Source organism: Miniopterus schreibersii (assembly GCF_964146895.1).
Source record: "Miniopterus schreibersii genome assembly, chromosome: 14".
Classification (NCBI taxonomy): Eukaryota; Metazoa; Chordata; class Mammalia; order Chiroptera; family Miniopteridae; genus Miniopterus; species Miniopterus schreibersii.
Window position 1 is genome coordinate 31,161,456 of NC_138114.1, and position 19,599 is coordinate 31,181,054.

The 19,599-nt window shown below is 37.7% G+C and overlaps 1 protein-coding gene across 1 annotated transcript in view; it reads right to left on the reverse strand.

The window, feature by feature from the left end:
* Positions 1 to 19,599, reverse strand: part of ASAH2 (N-acylsphingosine amidohydrolase 2) — a 73,789-nt gene that overhangs the window by 11,469 nt on the left and 42,721 nt on the right. Inside the window, exons 9-19 of the mRNA XM_081158711.1 lie at positions 18,742 to 18,862; positions 16,434 to 16,559; positions 14,070 to 14,156; positions 12,261 to 12,365; positions 12,056 to 12,137; positions 10,511 to 10,626; positions 9,338 to 9,432; positions 8,749 to 8,788; positions 7,864 to 7,959; positions 5,163 to 5,258; positions 2,918 to 3,064 (exon numbers count right to left, since the gene is read on the reverse strand). Coding sequence (XP_081014837.1) covers positions 2,918 to 3,064; positions 5,163 to 5,258; positions 7,864 to 7,959; positions 8,749 to 8,788; positions 9,338 to 9,432; positions 10,511 to 10,626; positions 12,056 to 12,137; positions 12,261 to 12,365; positions 14,070 to 14,156; positions 16,434 to 16,559; positions 18,742 to 18,862 — 1,111 coding nt within the window. The remainder of the gene's footprint in view (positions 1 to 2,917; positions 3,065 to 5,162; positions 5,259 to 7,863; positions 7,960 to 8,748; positions 8,789 to 9,337; positions 9,433 to 10,510; positions 10,627 to 12,055; positions 12,138 to 12,260; positions 12,366 to 14,069; positions 14,157 to 16,433; positions 16,560 to 18,741; positions 18,863 to 19,599) is intronic.

Sequence of the window (19,599 nt, forward strand, 5' to 3'; positions counted from 1 at the left end):
AAAGTTTGGCCAATGTGGCTCAGCGGTTGAGTATTGACCTATGATCCAGGAGATTGCAGTTCAATTCCCCGCCAGGGCACATGCCCAGTTTGCAGGCTCAATCGCCAGTAGGGGGCGTGCAGGAGGCAGCTGATCAATAACTCTCTCATCACTTATGTTTTTCTCTCTCTCCCTCTTCCTTCCTCTCTCTGAAATCAATAAAGACAACTTAAAAAAAAAAAAAAGATAAAGAAAAAATAGAAGCATGTCAGGTAAAGGCTGAAAGAATTTCTTGTTAGCAAACTGTCTTACAAAAAAATACTAAAGGAAGTCCCCTAGGCTGAAAGGAAATGATGCTACATGTTAATTCAAATTCTTAGAAGAAATAAAGAGCACTAGAACTGGTCAATAATTGGGTAAATAAATAATATTATAAAAAGATAATTTTCCATATCTTTTCTTATTTAAAAGGCATAAGATTGTATAAAACAATAATTGCAGCACTGTATTATTGCATTTTCATATAGATATATGTGATAATATCACAAAGGATGGGAAAAGAAAAAGAGATATATTGGACCAATCTTATATATATTTTTGGAATTAAGTTAGGATTATATTGAAGTAGGTTGTGATTAGTAAGATGCATATTATAGATCTGAGAAACAATACGGTACTATATATATTTGGTCTCTGTCCCCATTTCTTGGCACACAGCTCCTAAAACCTTTGGAAATCTCTGAAGTGATATACCTGTTTGTATGCTAATGAGACGACTTGTGGCTGAGGGCTTCTGGATAAGGGATAGTTGCTGGGGGAACCAACCATGTGATTAGAGGGTTGGAACTTTCCACTTCAACCCACTGAACTCCTGGGAGGGGAAAGGGGCTGGAGGTAAGTGAGTGACTAATGGACAATAAATTAATCAATTATGCCTACATAATCAAGTCTTGGTAAAAAAAAAAAAAAAATGCTAATTACAGGGTTCAGAGAGCTTCCAGGTTGGTGAATGCATGAATATGTTGGAGAGTGGCATGCTTGAAGAGGACATGAATGCTCTGTGTTCCTTCACCTTGCCCTATGTATCTTCTATCTGGCTGTCCCTGAATTGCATCCTTTTATAATAAACTGGTAATCTAGTAAGCAAGCCATTTTCCTGAGTTCTGTGAGCCATTCTAGCAAATTACTGCACCCAAAGAGGAGGTAGTGAAAATCTCCAATTCGTAGCCAGTCAGTCAGAAGCACCGGTGACAACCTGAATTTGCCACTGCTGTCTGAAGTGGTGGGGGAGGGGTGCAGTCTTGTGAGACTGAGCTCTTAACCTGAGGAGTCTGCACCAGTCCTAAGTAGATAGTGTCAGGATTGATTTGCATTGTAGGACACCAAGTTGGTATTCACAGAGTATTGGATAATTGCTTGGTGTGGGGGAAATCTCCACGCATCTGCTGTCAGGAGTATTGAGAGTAGAATGTTGAGAAGAGAAACAGTTCTTTTTTCTTAAGTCCCTAAAACAACTACTAGGAAAATAGCTAAGTATATATGGTAAAAAAAAAAAAAATTAACAGAGGAAAAAACAGTATACTAAAACAGAAAAATAACCTAAGCTTCCACCTTAAGAAATGAGAAAAAGAATAAAATAAAATCAAAGCTGGCAGAAGGAAGGATAAGAAGCCCAAGAGGAAAATCAATAACACAGAAAACTAAAAAGCAATAGATGAAATCAATGAAGCTAAAGCTCTTTGAAGACACAAATTACCAAGTTCAGGACAAAAGAGGGGACATCATTACTGAACCTACAGAAATTAAAAGAGTTATAAGGGAATATTATAAACGGCTTTATCCCAACAAACTTATATGAAAGGGGCAAATCCCCCCAAAGATGCAAATCCTTAGAAAGATACAGGTACCTAAAGACAATAGAAAATCTGAATAGGCCTATACCAACTAAAGAAAATGAATTAGTAACTTAAAATGTTGTCATAAAGAGAAGCCCAGGTCCACATGGCTTTGCTGATAAATCTCATCAAATATTTAAAGAAATGATACCAATCTTTTGCACACAATTTTAGAAAATACAGGAGGGAACACTTCCTCACTCATCCCTTGAGACGAATGTTACCCTGATACCAAAGGCAGACAAAGACCACACATTCAAAGAGTCTGCAAACATCCCTCATGGAGATGAGTACAAAACTTCTTTGTAGAATATTACCAAACCAAATTCAACAACATATAAAAATGACCATATACCATAACTAATGAATATTTACTTAATATCTGAAAGTCAACTAATGCAATACACCATATTAGTAGAATGAAAGACAAAAGGCACATGATCATCTCAGAAGACAGAGAAAAGCATCTGAAAAAATCCAACACCCATTCTTCACAAAACCTCTCAACACACTAGGAATAGAAGGAAACTTACAGATGCCCTTTACCTTAAAAAAAAAATTACACCTCATGACTGAACACTTTTGCTCCGAGGATTAGAAACAAGACAAGGATGTCCAGTGTTACAACATCTATTCAACATTGTTTTTCTTAGCAAAGTTGAAGGACATTATATATAAGTTGAAGGACAATTAATATAAAAATAGTAATGGTACGAATTCTGATTCATTTCTATCCTCGATTTAAGAGACAACTTTTCTGAACTCCAATGAATGATTCCATGGCCATTCATTGAAAAAGAAAAAGAATAATTGGTATTTTAGAAACTCAATTTTACAAAATTACCACCTGAAAAATAATTATTTCCCCATTGTCATGTTTGCAGAGCCTCTCCAGAGATTAACACAATTACTAAAATTATCGTTGCTAACAGCTGATAACCTACAGCATCATTAGAGGTTATTAACATCTTCCCACCCCACCCCCACCCATCTCCAAACACAAGCTTCTCTGGAGCATTCCAATATCCCTTTGTGAATCTTACCACTCTGTATATAGGATTCAACGGCTGCAGGACATCCCCAAAATTCTTGCCTATTGGTGCTCTATCCACAATACTAGGAATTAATGGGATTATCAGTTCTTTGAAAAATGGAGGCTCCGGACCTCTGCTCAGATTGGCTACTGTGTCCTAGAACAGAGAACATTTGCTTAAGGAGCGCACAATATAGAATCAAAGACCCCTTCCCAAGTTCCCCACCCCGCAGAAAGCCTTCATTAAAGGAATCCCTCTCTCCCTCCCTCTCACCCTCCCTCCCTCCTTTTCTCTCTCTCCTTCAAGAGCTAACTAACTTAACAAAATGTGAGCTTAAATGTGCATAATTTAACTTCTGTCAATAGAAGAAAGTTTTGGTCATAGGCAACACTTTTGCTCCCCTAGGCAGTGTGTTCAGTGACCAGAGTGCAAGCTTGGAAGGATGTTGCACAGCTTCAGGTTCTAGGACAGCCATTTTTTAAATGTGCGACTGAACAGGAGCCTAACACATGATAAGCCTTCATAACATGACACTGTAATTATTCTTTTAATTTTTAAAACATGGTGAGCCTCTCTTATCCAGAATCAGTACCAAGGTTTTAGTCCCTGAATCCTCCTCTGTGCTGATTAAAGAATATAATAAATATATTTTTAATTTAAAAGTTAAGATCAGCCTATATCCTGACTGGTTTAATCTGTGTTTTCCAAAAATTTGCCACCTTTAATAATGTCATCAAAATGCTAACCTCAAATTTTAAATAGCCTTCATATGTATTTAATGTACTTTCATAATCACTTCATATATTTAATCTTTACAATAGCCATATAACCTATTGTCATTCCCATTTTACAAGTGAGAATATAGGCTTGGAGATACTCAGTAGTTTTTCAAGATTACATAACTAGTGTTAGATACATAACCATAAAATTGACCGTGAAGCAAATTTCCAAGAAATGATTCACACTTTTCTTCCTAAATATCACTATAAAATTTGAAGAATCTATTTCTATGGGAAGAGCTATAGACTATGATAACAATGCAAGTTAAAACAGTGGTTCTCTCTAGGGATGGGTTATAAGATTATACTTTTCTATATAATCTGAATATTCTGTGATGAATATTCACAGAATATTTATAGCTTCTGTGATGACAAATAAAATAGTCCTACTTTGAAAAGTATCAAAGCTAAAATTAAGAACATTATGTAAAACAATAACCAGGTAATTAAACTATATCCTAATACCTTGTATTGGAACTTCAAACACACAATAAGCAACTAATTAGGGGGAGACATATGAAATTGCCAATATTCAACTACAGAAACAGTAATTTCATTGGTTTCAATTTAATATACCCAAGCTCGTTCTTTGAAAGGCCTTTATTGTCTTTGCTGTGCCATAATTGTTTCATAGCCTTACTGAGGCTCATATGGTATTATACAATGGTCTGTTTCTTATTATAACTCTTTATGCTGCGTGTTGACTAATAATTTCACACCAGAGTGCATCTTCATAAATAACTGTTTTCAAAGAAACAATTTCCACGAGTGGAGTTCCTTTAGGTAAACCTGCTCCAGTGTGCACATTTTAGGAAGCTGTGATGTGCATGTGTAGTCCCAGGCACTGTTGTACTTCATCAAATCTAAGACTGTTGACTAAAACAACTATTTTATTTTTGAACCTCCAGGAAAGTGAAATCATGCTACCAACTATAAGTGTAAGATTCCTCTGATTGGAAGATGCATCCCAACTTCAGAGATGTTATAACATGGAAAATGGGCATCTCAGAACTGATGACCAGCTCAGCCCTTGAAGTGCTGGCTGCGACTAGAGAATGCTGGTTCACGCCTGGTTCTAGTTATGACAAGCCTGGTCACTTATCATCTCTGAACCTATTTGCTCATCTGAAAAATGGGGGAAAAGTCATACTTCCATACTTCACACGATGATTATGAAGATAATGAGCTCATATATATGAAAAAAGCTACCACCACGGAAAGGTATTTACTGGGAGATGGGTGGAGGGGGGGCAAAGTGGGGGATATCTGTAATCCTCTAGACAATAAAATAAATTTTTTAAAAAGGCATTTACTGAATCTAAATTTACTATCTCATTTTTTAGGAATACTTCATAGCTACATATATATATTTAACATAAAGTTTTTAAAAATGGAACACTCACAGCTAAGCTTTCTATTTTGCTTCCCTCTATATCTCCCCACCCCTGAGAAACATGCGTACAAATTTTTATTACCGTAGCGATGGCCTTAGCAAGGCCTCTGTAGAGCTGGATGTAAGCAGACAGCGTGTGTGGTCCATAAATTGTAGATGCTGCCTCGTACCGTTGAACCTGCAGGAAAGGCCGGGACATGTGGTAACATCCTGCATATCTCATCCATTTACAGAGGCGTTACACCTTAAGTGAGGGGTGGTGCTCAGACATCACGTGTAATTCAAACTAGCATAATTCAAGATTAATTATGGCAAAGGAGGGTGGGCATTTTTATTTACCAGCTAAAGTACATGGCTCCCATCAACTGCTTGTTAAAGGCAATGGCTTATACCATTTGGCCTGTCAGTCCATTTAACCCAAAAGCGGGTACTACCTCCTGAGCTTATGTCTATTCTAAGTGCTTGTAATATAAATTTTTCCCCCAAGGAGTACAACAGGAGAAAAATATGAAGAAAAATGAGTCTTAGGAACTCCTGGATAAATTGGGTGATAATGGTACTACCTGGAAAAAAATGTAATCCATCATAGATTATAAAATAGAACCAAATACATCTCTTTTTACCTGGGCTCCAAGCCTTTGGTTGCTTCCCAGGAACCTCAAATTCATTGAATCTAAAATGAAATTCATCCCTCCGAATACACCAGCTTTCCCTGCGAGGTTCTCCATCTCAGGGAATGCCAGCCTCCCTGCCCCCACGCCGGGACCAGCTGGCCGCCGTCAGGTTCCTCTCCCCGCTCTTCCTACCTCCCACGAGTCTCCAAGTCATTGTTCCTTAAGACCTCCTGACCTCTTTCATTTTCCTCTGTCTCCACTGCTTTTTACCTTCCCTCTCACCCCAGTCATAACTACAGCTTCTGAACCAGTTCTGTCTCTACTCTTGCCCTTCAAATTCATTTTCTGCACTGCCGTCCTCGTGACCTTTCTAAATCACAAATTGATCAGACGCTCCTTTCTTTGAATTCTACTGCAGTTCCCCGAAGCCTTCCTTAGTGAGTCAAAGCTCTGCAGCGGAGCATAAAATACTTTTCAACTACCCCGCCCGTTTCACCACCTTCATCACGCTTATTCCACGGAACTCAACTAATGAAGGCCTCTTAACTGTACTAAGTCTGCCCTCTGGATCTTTGCATATGGAGCTCTCTCAACAGGAAACACCTTCCCTAACTTTTATGTGCCTAATTAGCCCTTTCTCATTCTCAAGAACTCAGACAGGTGTTACATCTTCCAAAAAATCCACCAGTCCCCATGCTCAAACACTTAGTCTAGATTGATGCTCTTTCTTTTTTTTTATACCACTTTGTGGATCCCTTTCACAGAATTTTAATCTTGTTTTCTTCTGTTTTTTCTAGACCATCAATTCTAGTGATCTTGAGGACAGGGGCAGATTCCTATTCATTGCTATGCCCAGATAGTGGCTAGTACGGTATGTCACAACACATATTTGTGAAATGAATGAGTGAATAAATAAATTAACAAATCAATACTACTCCTTGCAGGAGCATATCCCTGAAACAGGAGACAAGCTTGTAGGGGTTCCTAACCTTACGCGTGCCATGAACTCCTTTGACCATCTGTTAAGGTCTATGGACCCCTCTCAGATTAATATTTCTAAATGCATAAAATAAAATGCATGAGTTGACAAAGGAAACTGATTAGATTGATCAAACAATAATAAACCAATTTTGTGATAGAGTAATGTTTGTGCTTATTTATTGAATAACAAGATCTAGTAGCAGATTTAATAACTACTGTGATTTTAAAATAGGGATGAGAGTAAAAGCTATTCCCAGATCTGAAATATTTGTGTGTGGCATGAAAGATATTTGCGGTTCCTATTGGTGACGAAGTCAGAGATACTGCTAATATTATTGTCATTTGTCACCTACATTCATAATTGGAAGAAATGCTAAATAATAAATAGTTACAGATAAATAAAAATGAATTAAAAAAATTATTCCCATCCAAGTTTACCCCACTTAGGAAACTTTATTCAACAAGATTTCCTTTCCTAAAGATAGAGATCTTTAATAAAGTCAACAGAGGGCTCAGAGCAGATTCCACTGCTGGTAACACTGAACATTGCCAAGGGGTAGACTACATGCCTGGATATGGACTGCAGATATATTAGGGAGCATTAATTGTAGGACTCTAAAATGTTCTTTGTTTTTAATTACTATTGTTAAAAACTTTTGGGTTATTTTCTGTACTACTTATAAGCAAAGAAACACCTCCATCTAGCAGCATCTCCTAAATTCTCTGAGACTCTGTTTTTTAATCTACACTGTGAATATAATAATATCCTGCTCCAGGGCTTACTGTGAGGATTAGTTAAGATCACATTTGCAAGGTGTTTAGCTAGTGCATTCAATAAACTTCAGTGGGAGTCTTCCCAGGTTCTACAGAAGCTCAAGGCACTGGAAGCATCACAGACAGAGTCAGGAATGTTGTATGCCACAACCCAGACTTACAACCAGTGCTCCGGACAAAATAACTTGTTTCAGAAAAAGTGAAAGTCAGTGAGACTAGATTTCTAACCTGAACTTGTAAATGGTAAACTTAAAACTACCAAATACAACCTCCGGCTTATCATTTTCTTATCTGTCCTAAAAAAAGTCATCTCTCAAAAACATGATCCAGTGAGTCTAGAAAGAAACCTGCATTTAATACAATAGTCTTGGCCAGGGTATATTTCACTTAAATGATAAAAACTTTTTACTTTACCTGGTATTCTTCATAAGTGGTGATGTAATGTGTGTATACATTGCATAGACCCGAAATAACAACAGTCATATTCTGCATCCCATAAGTTGCAAACTCCTGGGAGGGTGGGAGAGGTAGAGCCCAGTAAATTACTCTTCATCTTAAAGTATATTATAATCCCAGTTACGCTTAACATACAATCATGGGTATGAACCGTTAGTGTAAGATGTCTCTCTTAACAATATTCTTCCTAGTGATCAAAACTGCCTGGGAATGCAGAAGCATCCAAGAGTCCTTGATGAAAGTTAGAGCCAGAACTCTGCACTAGAGTTGAACAAGTCAATAAGTCTATAACCATCTTCATGATTGCACTTGCAGGTGTAGAACCTTCTTATTACTAAAATAAAGACATTTTATCAATTTCCTGAAAAGTATAATGGGAGGTTACTAGCTAAAGACAGTAGTTATTCCCAGGTCCAAGTAATAAAACATTTGTTGACTATGTCATCTTAGAACTATTTACAACACTTCCTGAATATAAAGAAAATCATAATTATAGACAAAATACATAATTCTCGGCATGTGTTAGATTTTATTTAGATAAGACTTTAAGATACTAAGGTACTCAGGGGTGATTTACTATCTAATCCATAAAACCATTGTTAATTATTAACACACAAATACCAATAAAATGTTTTTAACATGACTATAATTCCCTTATATATTTTTGAATTTGTTCTTGTGCCACCAGTATTTCATATTTACCTCTAGCCATTACTTTCAAGAAGTGTAAAACTCTAATTATTTTATCAAAGATTAATTTAAAAGGTATTAGATCATATGGCTAGGGGTTCTTTTCTCTTCACCAAATATAAATGCATAGATGTTATCTCATTTTTAACTTACTGCTTTAATTGCCTCCCGAAGTCTTCGTCCAGACATGGTCCTGAGTGAAGAAAACAGAATTATCTAAGTGTTTTCCTATTTAGAAGGTATGCAAAGTATGCAGGATGGCTTGGAGTAAAAGTCAGAACGTTACCCTGGCTCATCCCCCAATCGTAAAGCATGTGGAAACTCAATGACAAAGCAAAGCTAAAGTGGAGCTTTTTTCCTCACTGTCAGTACAGAATCGTCTGCCCACGATAAGTGATTCCAACAGAAACACATATACAATCATTACATTTTTCTTAAAGTTGCAACTTTTTTTTAACCCTCACAGGAGGATATGTTTTTATTAATTTTTAGAGAGAGAGGAAACGGGGGAGAGAGAGAGAGGGAGAGAAAGAGAGGGAGAGAGAGAAAGAGGGTGGGGGGGAGAGAAACATTGATTGTTTCTCTCGGCCAGGGATCAAACACACAACCTAGGTATATGTCCAGACTGGGAATCGAACCCACAACCTTTTGGTGTACAGGACTACACTCCAATCAATTGAGCCATCCTGCCAGGGCACAATAATTACATTTTAAAACTACAAAACAAAAAAGAAGAACTTACGTAAGTTCCCCAGGGATGGCAGTTATGGCCAAGGACCCAAGAGTAATAATCTGGACATCAACGATATCTGGATGCCAGGGATGAGGTTTTGACAGCTAGGAACCCAAAACATGAACACCGCATTAGGAATATTATTCTTTCCACAGTCAAGAGACATGTGATGATCACAGAGGTTTCTTTATTAAAGGATTTAAAATGTCTCCAGCTGCTTTGGTGTCTTATCCTACCATCATAGATTGTCTTTCCAATTCATGGTGTAACATTAAATATTCTATCTAGTCATAACATGCGAATCTCAAAGGCCAAGGCCCCGTTAACCTGGACTTGTTTTCTCACCAGTGAAGTTCTTGGTGGATTTCTCATTGTGGAATCACAATGTGTAACAGCTAACCAAGGATTCTGCTAGTGGACTGTGGTGGCCATCCTTATACAAAATAAATATGTAATTCCATCATTTGGAATAGCTTAACCAAATAATCCCTCCTTTTACTCTAATAGCACTTTAAACATTCAGTTACCAAGTCTTGCCTTTCCAACTTTTCTCCAAGAGCATCTACCCTTTTCCATAGTCAAATTAGTGTAGACTCTTTCCCTCTATCCCTTCCCTTCCCTCTCTTTCCTCTTCCTGAAGCATGTTAACTGAATATTAGGGAAAAACTCTCTGTAAAATTTTTCTCTACATCAACAGTTCGTATTATAAACACTGGCATCACATTTTGACATTTAGAATGTGGAAATTCATGTTCCAAAGGAGTATTCAAAGAATATCGCTTTAGTCTAATAACATTGCCTGAACCGTGAGAAAATTGAGACTTGAACATGTTCTTTTCATAAGGAACTAGGTTGTTTTTCTCTGCAGAGAATTCTGTGTGAACGCCTGTTCTGGAAGTAACATAAGTGAAACTTAAATAAGATAAATGTTATTCTTATTCTTCCTTTTCCAGTGTTCTAATTGTTTCAGTTATTTATCATAAATTTGAAGTTAAAATATTTAATAATCATACCCCTTATTTTTAGACTCAGAGCATCCATGCAGTTGATATTAAATATTTTGATGTAGGAACATCTGAATAAGACCTCCCATGCCAATAGAGTTATACCATTCATATCCGACAAGTCATAAATTTAAGAAAGCAATACACTAATTTCACCATGATAACGAAAATGCTTTACCTCTCCAGTGTGAACAAGGACTGGCTTTGGCTTATGACATTCTTTGATTTCTTCAGATGGTTTGCCCAAGAGCTGATCCCGAAGAGAGTCCCAAAATGGATCCGATACCGTTGTCCCTGTTAGGAATGTTTTCATTAATATGATTCCAACCCTCTGAAAGATATCATCATTTTGACAACTGTTGTACACAATGCTTTTAGGAGTTTCAGAGATTTTATTAAGGTTGTTATTTAATGATTCCTGTCTAAATAGTAGAAGCAGCAAAATTCCCCGCGCATCCTAGAATAGGAGCCATTATTAGCTAGATGTTCAGTGTGGTTAGTAGAGTAAAAGAATATATTTTGCTCAATATCCTTAAAGTTTTGTTTCTATTGTTCTTCCTCTTCCACATTTCAAATAAAAACAATATGATATAATTAACTGTAGATTTTCCATTGTGAAAACTAAAAATGACATTTCCAGCTTGAAGTACCAGTGGTTTGGCTTGTGGTCCCTGAAAGAGCCTCTCTTGATCCCCAATTAGTTATCTACACACACACACACACACACACACACACAATCAGTAAAAAACAAAAACCTAGCCTAAAATCCATAGTCTGGAGGGAAATTATGTTAACTACAAAACCTATAAACTTAAATCTATAATCCATTAGCAAAATACAATAAAAGAGCATCCAAAGTGCATAAACCAAAACTGACAGAAATGAAAGGAAAGATAATCAGCAATAACAGTTTGAACTTCAATAATCCACTGTCAGTAGCAAATGGAACAACTAGTTAGAAGATCAACAGGGAAATAGAAAACTTGAACGACACTGGAAGCCAACTAGACCTAACAGATCCCTACAGATCACTCTATCCAACAACAACATAATATACATTCTTCTCAAGTGCATATGAAACATTATCCAGGAGAGACCATATGCTGGCCATAAAACTAAGCTCAGGAAGTTTTAAAGCAAATAAATAATATAAAGTATGTTTTCTAACCACAGTGTAATGAAATTAGAAATAAATAACAGAAGAAAATTTGGGAAACTCACAATATATGGAAATTAAACAACGTAATCATAAATAGCAAGTGACCAAGGAAGAAATCAGAAGAAAATATAAAAACACAAATATTAACAGATCTGAAGAGAGAAATAGAGAATACAATAATAGTAGGGATCTTCTTACCTCACTTTAAAAAAATTTTTTTATTGATTGATTTTAGAGAGAGAGTGAGAGGAAGGAAGAGAAAGAGAGAAACACTGACGGTGTAATGACAATCTCCTTCTGCATCCCCCAACTCCCTCTGCCCAAGCACAATTTACAGTTATACATCCACAGACTAAAATGCAAAGAGAATTTTTCTCTAATTCTATTTGAATCAGTTGAACACTGAGTCACAATAAACACCTATTTATTCCTGGGAAACCTGGGTGTCATGTACAAACCTGGAATAAAAATAGCTAATGTATTGGCTACAAGTAGACTCTGTTGGAGACACAACCCTGAAGCTTCAGAACCTGGGACCACAGATTTCATTAGACTGCACCTCACCCTGCGTAAAATTGAAGCTCCCAACTCCATCGATTGTGCCAGCTGCAAAACTGTAGCCCAGTGCTGGTTTACATGTTTTTGCCTAGAGGAAAGATTTTAAAAACAAAGAAGAAACAATGAAACAGAAGTTAAACTTCCACTAATAATGAGATCAGTCCTGAGCTTTACCCTTGTGGCATAATCAGTGTGACTCGGTGACACTTACTGTGTGTGTGGAATTGAGCGAGACAGTGACATCCGTCATGTTCACCCACTGATGAGCCGAAGTCAGTGGTCCAGTTAACTCCTGGGAAGCGAAGGCATACAGCATCTAGAAGACCCACAGAGGCTAACTGTTATATGCAAAAAGCTATCATGAATACTATCATTGTACCCAATAAGCACCAATTTGGAAAAGGCTCTCTCAGCCAAGTTTTGTTCTGCTGGCTGCTTAGCAATAGCTGCAACCCATGTGGATCTCTCTACCAACCCATTGCTTCCCTGAAGATTGAAGGCCCGGGGATGGTTGACCTGTGTCTTTTCCCCACAAAGACGAAACAGCAGTGATACAGAATGTGGCACAAAAGGCTCCAATCTCACTTGAAAGACGGTCAAGAAAATTTAAGATTAGAAGTAGGAAGGCCAAATTACTTTCTTTGTCAGAACAAGCGTGTATCCTCGAGCATGCTCAGAATCCTTGGGCCCTCTGGCAGGGCTGGCTTGAGAATATGCCAGAGGGTGGCTTGAAAGACTCCAGACCCCATGTAATCTGCCTAAACTCCCCTAACACCCGCCCCCCTTGATGATCTTTTTTTTTTTTCTCAATGTGGTTAATTGATGCTTTTTCAATCTCATGGGAAATGTGAGTCAAAACATGTTTAGAAATGTTTGTTTTTCTTGATCTGTATCATACAATATAGGCAAATCCTGCTTCAGCACAAGTCCCTTTGCCCCAGACCCATTGCCACCCCAGCCCCATCCCAGTTTCAACAGCCACCCGGGGGCTCTCGAGATAACCAGGGGAGGCAGCTGCAGCTGGTGTCCCTTAAGAGGGAAGCTGTGCCTTGCGGAGAAGAGAATGCAGAATATGGGACAAATCTCTCTGACTCCCAGGCCCAGAAAAGTAACAAAATTTCTGACACCTAATTGTGTCACGGGTGCACTCCCTAAATAGAATCTGTTAATTTAGAGTAATCCACTGATAATACCACAGTAATTAAAAAGAAACTGCCACAGTTAGGGCTGGCTAGTGTCTGATGTTTTTAAAGATGCTTTTGATCTTCTTTAATTGCTCTTGAAACATTTTAGAGCCCTTGGAACAAAACATTTACTTACACACACACACATACACATGTGCACAACAAATATAAGCAAGCTGTGAAAAGGAAGAGATTTAACTATCATTATGAGAGATATCTCAGCTCTCGAGCTCATCCTTGGTCTTTTCAATCAGAAATCTGTCTCCATAGAAGCTGACACATAATATGGGACAAAATAGAAGATAAAATTTAGGAGCAGGAGGAGGGTAGAGTAAATCATAGTAATCTCGCTGGAGACCAACTTCTCTCCTCATCAAAAAAAAAAAAAAAAAAAAAAAGTTTAGAAAAGATAAGATGGATGATCTTTGACATATCAAAGAAGACTAGTTGAGAAATGGCTAGGTGATGCGGCAGGCAAAGCCCTGAGAGATTTCTGAGATTCTGGAACAGTCTGGTCACATATACCATGTTCATTGAAACCCTTACAATGTATCTATCATCCCACTGTCTGAACAAGCCCTCTGGCTGAAGAGAAATGTCTTCCTGATCACTTGGTTTTAAGGTACTCCCTGTGAGTAAGTGGCTGTACCAAGCCGAGAGATGTGTGTGGCTTGTGGAAGCGGCCTTCCTAACTGCATGCAGCAGCACCCAGGCCTCCAGCCTCCTAGGTGCAGCTCGAGCTCCTGTCTTCCTTACAGTCGTCGGCACCCTTGCAATGTCAGTAGATCTTCACGAACCATTTTAAATGAATTGGAAAGGCGGGGCACACGGCTCACCGTAGCTCTCTGGTACAGCATCCGCCCTATAATTTGTGTGCTTTCCAGCATACTCCGCCCAGGTCCCATCGCCATGCACATGGTAGACTGCAGCAAAACGAGACAGGAGATGTGCTCAGTGAAAAGAGCGATTATTTTAAGAGATGGAAAATTACAAGTGACTTTAAGCAAATATATTTTTAAGACACATTCTAGCATTTCTTCTCAGATATTCTCTCAATTTACAGATTATGAAAAACAAAACTATTCCTTGAATTGGAGCAGCAAGTATATTTAGAAATCATCTAGTCCAGCACCTTACTTTCAAAACCAAGGGAAAGGAGGCTCAGGTGTGTTGGAGGGTTTGCCCGAGATTATAGTTAAACCTAAAGCCAGGCCTCTCCACTTGCCGCACACCTCTTTTTGCTTGTTCTTGCCTGTGGCTCTTGCTCATGATCACCTTAAGTTGAAACTCAATTAAAATTACATCGGAACAACTAGCTGACCCTCGGGTAAATCAGTAAATAAATCTGACTCTATACCTTATTTCATACGTCAGAAAAATATGAGATTAATCAGATAAGTAAAATAAATGAATTCAAAAGTATTAAAAGTATGAGTGAATACATTTTAAAGTCTTAAGAGTGTGGAGGACCCTTCTAAAATTTATATAGAACAGGCTTAATAAATCTGACAACTTAAACACTAAACATTCACATGGGGAAAATCAAAACATAATTAAGGCTGAAAGATAACTGACAAGCAGGGAAGAGGGGGAATTGTACTGATTACGACAAACTAAGACTTTAAGATATTAGGAACTTTAAAAAGTCAGTAAGAGCCCTGGCCAGTGTGCTCAATGGTTAGAGTGTCAGCCCACAAGCCAAAGAGTTTCAGGTTCGATTCCCGGTCAAGGGCATGTACCTGGGTTGCAGGTTCGCTTCCCACCCCTGGTCAGGGCTTGGCGGGAGGCAGCCAGTCGATGTATCCCTCTCACATCAGTGTCTCTCTCTCTCTTCCTCTCTCTCCCCATCCTTCCCTTCCTTCCTTCCACTCTCTGAAAAAGCAACGGAAGAAATATCCTCAGGTGCAGATTAACAGCAACAAAAAAAGTCAATAAGAAAAAATTAATCTATATTAATGCCTTTTGATTTATCCGTATTGAGTTAGGTTATCTCTTATTTGTAGTAAAAAGCATCCTATATGTATATCAAAATCATCACATTGTACACCTTAAAATTACACACTATCTTATGGAAATTACCTAAATAAAGCTGGAAAAAAATAAAAGTAAAAAAAATTACTATAATGGATACAAATATAGATGAAATAGGTAAAAAAAGAAATGTAAATAGCCCTCAACATGAAAATATGTTCAATCTCATGAAAAATTACATGTAAGTTTAAGCTGCATGTTGGGTTGGTAAAAACGGAAAGACTGGCAGCCCTGGTGTTGGTGAGACTGGGGACACTGTCCCTCGTGCGCTGCGGGTGCAAGTGCGGCTGAGGGAGCGTTTAGACCACGTGCAGCATACGGCAGAGGTCCTTTCCCTTTGACAGCAAACTCACTTTTAAGAATTTGGCCTAAGGTGAAGCTCTTACTCGCAATCTTTGACTTTCATACCAAGAATAAGAGCTTTGACTTTACAGAGAGTAAGAACCCAGAAACGAGCACCTGAAAAATCTAAATGAGCTTGAGGGAGGGGAGAAGCAGTTACATAAATGATGGTGCAGCCTCATTTATCTTTGAAACTTACCACAGAGACCTAAATATAGTCAATAAAAAGGTTTTTAAGACAAATTGGGTAGAAAACTAAAATCCTGGATCAATAAAAAAAATCAATAAATAAGTTATAAAATGATCATGACTGCACAAATACATAGGAAGACATTACATAGGTAACTTCTGGAAAGGGGAGAGGGGATTTTCACTTTTTACTATTCTCTATACTTTCATGTTGAGTTTTGACAGCAAGATTTTTGCAGTTTTAAAAGAAAAAAATTGACCTTATACTGTTTTTTAAAAAAATCTAAAGACTTCCTAATCAATAAGAAATATCTTAGGCAGGTAGTTTTGGGCACTAACTTGTGCCTGCAGAAACGCCAAGGCAAAATGTTTCAGGCTGTCCAAGTTTGGGGAAGGATTATTTAATCTGTGGCATTTACTAAATTGTCTCACCATTCAAAAAACTTCACAAATCATATGGAAAATTACAATTTTACCTAATTAAAATTTAGTAGAAGAGCTTTTGAGAAGAGCAGGTGATAGAGGTAAGTAGGTCAGAGTATACTTGAGGAAAACATATTTGTAAATTAATAATGAATATTTAAACATAAAAGATACATGAGATGCAAAAACAAAGATTTCCTGTCATAATTACCTACCCCACCAATGGGACAAGTGCTGTTGGAGTTATCACAGGACTCTCCCGTGTTGACACAGCGTGGGCCAAGAATATTGGGGGACACGTCTCCTAGGTTTGATGAAGCAAAAGCTGCTACAAACGGTCCCTGCCAAAAGAAACAGCCAATTGCCTTTTAGTCTTCTTTTATTTCCCATGACTTCCGTTAAAAAAGCAAACATTCAGTGTGCTTTGGTGAACTATTCAAAATCATTTGCACACAGTAAAAAGAAGGGATGTACATACAATATTCTTAGAAAATGTTTTACATCCAAAAAGGCTCACAGTGCAGTCCATGTACATATTACTACTCATGATAGTCCAATGATCAATAGAGCTGTTTCAAGCAGGACAGTTTCAAATTTGTGCCTCAAACAGAAACATTTTAACAAGAAACAGGGTGTACAACAACAAATTACAAAATGCTGAAACATCAATCTAGTCTTTGGTATTGTACCTAGAGCCCAAAGATGCATTTGCCATTTAACAATAAATATTCTGCCCTGGCCGGTAGCTCAGTTGGTTAGTGTGGACCCAATATGCCAAGCTTGTGGGTTCGATCCCCACCCAGTCAGGGCACATACAAGAACCAACCAATAAATTCATAAGTGGAACAACAAATCGATTCCTCTCTCTCTCTCTCTCTCTCTCTCTCTCTCTCTCTCTCTCTCTCTCTCCCCCCTTCCTCTCTCTCTCTAAAATCAATAAATAAATTTTTTTTAAAAATAAATAAAATGAATAAATATCTTATTGCCTTAAAAAAAGAAGAGCCAATCCAGATTTTCCTGTTGCAAAACTGAACCTAAATATAGCATCCACCATCCAGACTTTTGCTTCCAGGCATCTTTTCCCTCTCTCTTCAACCTGAAGTAACAACACTTAACCTTTTGTAATGGTGCAAGGTATTAACCTCAACCCACTGGTCTACCATTCTGTCTTGTTATTATTTATTTATTTATTTATTGGTTCGAAATATTCCAAGTGACTTTATTATTTTTTTTTATTGAATGTATTGGGGTGACATTGGTTAATGAAATTATATAGGTTTCGAGTGTATAATTCTACAATATATTATCTGCATATTATATTGTGTGTTCACCACACACAGTTAAGTCTCCTTCTGTCACCAGTGATCTCCCCTTTACCTTCTCCTACCTCCCCCCCCCTTTCCCTCTGGTAATCATCCTGTTGTCTGTGTCTATGAGTTTCGTTGTGTTTTTGTTTTTGTTTAATCACTTCCCTTTTTCTCCCAGCCTCTTAACCCCCCACCCCTCTAACAGCTGTCAGTCTGCTCTCTGTATCTATGAGTCTGTTTCTATTTTGTTTATACCATTCCATCTTAAATGTCTTAAATTTTCTTAGAAAAAGAGATAAGCAAGTATCGGAGATCGTGATGCTAAAAAGACAATTTATTTCAAAGTGCCTAGAACCCAGCCAATGATCATAAATTAGCCTTTTTTCCTTAAAACACAGGCTAAAATGAAAAAAATACAGTTTTGTCAACAAAAGAACTAAAAGATCAGACCAAATGCTCATGGGGTCAATATCTTTATAACAGTGCATTATTCTAGTTAAGGGCCTAGAGCTTACATCCCATCATCATGTATTCTTCTGCCTTAGATGCCGGTGGCACGCATAGCACGGTCCCTCCTCCCGCTTTTCTGTCTATATAGTCTTCATTTCATACAGATCTGAGCAGCTTCCTGGAGCGCATGGACTGGGTTCCTGGCCCCCATCTCTGACCCTGTCACTTCCTGTATTTCAAAGTTACAAACAAATCTGATGGGTTAGAGTTGTCTCTAATTTAGGCCTCATTACAGGAAAGTAGAACAAAGTCCTGGAAAGGAAATTCACCATTAAAAGGAAAGTCTGGACCAGTGAAAAGAGCTCATCACCTGCCCTCATTCAGGTTCTCACACCATTAAGGAGATGTTTAATACTTTTATAACTCTGAAAACAAAAGTAAAAACATCCATACAGTTTATCATGTTTCCAAGTTGATAAAAGACTATTATATATTACAAAAATCTTGAACTTGCCCTTCTTTTTCCAACTAATTGTAACTTTATGAGGCCATCAATATAAGTAGTGTTTGACACAAAGTTTATTGGTGGTTTTGAATTTTTCTTTCCCTACTAGGGAAGATGGAAAATTCTTTTTATCCAAGTATGTCAGTATGTGATGTCCATAATGACACTTACCCTGAGAGTGTGAATCAGCTATCCTGAACATTGAATGAGTGATAATGCTCAATGAATTAAGATGAAACTTTCAGTAACATAAATTCTCACCTGCCCAGGCAGGTATCCTTTGTTCTTCTCTTGCTCAAAAAGGTAAGATGCATAGCCCATATTGTCACTATTTACAAGATGATTGCTGTTGTTCATGCTGACTGGGTGGATGGCAAACCAGCTGTAACAAAGCAAGAAGCCGTAAGTGAATGAAGAAAGTCAGGTAACCGAAGCCAAAAATGATGACTGGGAGCCTAAGTTCTCCCTAGCAGAAAAAAAATAAAAATGTTAATGATAGGTATTCCACATTACAAACATTTAACGACAGGCATTCCCCAGCAGAAAAAAAATTTAATGACAGGCATTCCACACTTAGGTTCTTTTATTGTTAATGAGCTTAAATTACTAATAATATACTTGAGAAGTCCAATCATTTACTTAAGTTAAAAATACAAATCTATTTTTATGAATATTTCATCATCATCTTCTTCATTGTGAGCTTTTAACAAGAGCCAAGGCTGGTCAGTTATCAGGTGATATACCTGAAGAACTGCATAGACAGACTTTGTCCTTCAAGACAGGCACACATATAATAATTATTCAAATCAATCCAGTCTAATTCAAAAGACACTTACCGACAGTCTGCTGTGTGCCAAGCACTGAATAAACAGCAGTTTACTTTCAGAATCTTACAGAAGACAAGGGTGTGAGAAAATGGCTTTAATACAGTGTGACAAAGGTTACAAAGTGTTTGGGGACCATAGATGACTAGCAATTAATTCTTAAGGTCATTCCAGGGAGAGAAAACAGCAGAGTAACTGCATGGAGGTATGAAAGAGGTTGTTATGCATAATTCAATAGAGCCTTGTGCACAGTAATAGCTTTAGTGTAGAGCTATACAGTTTATAAATTAATGTC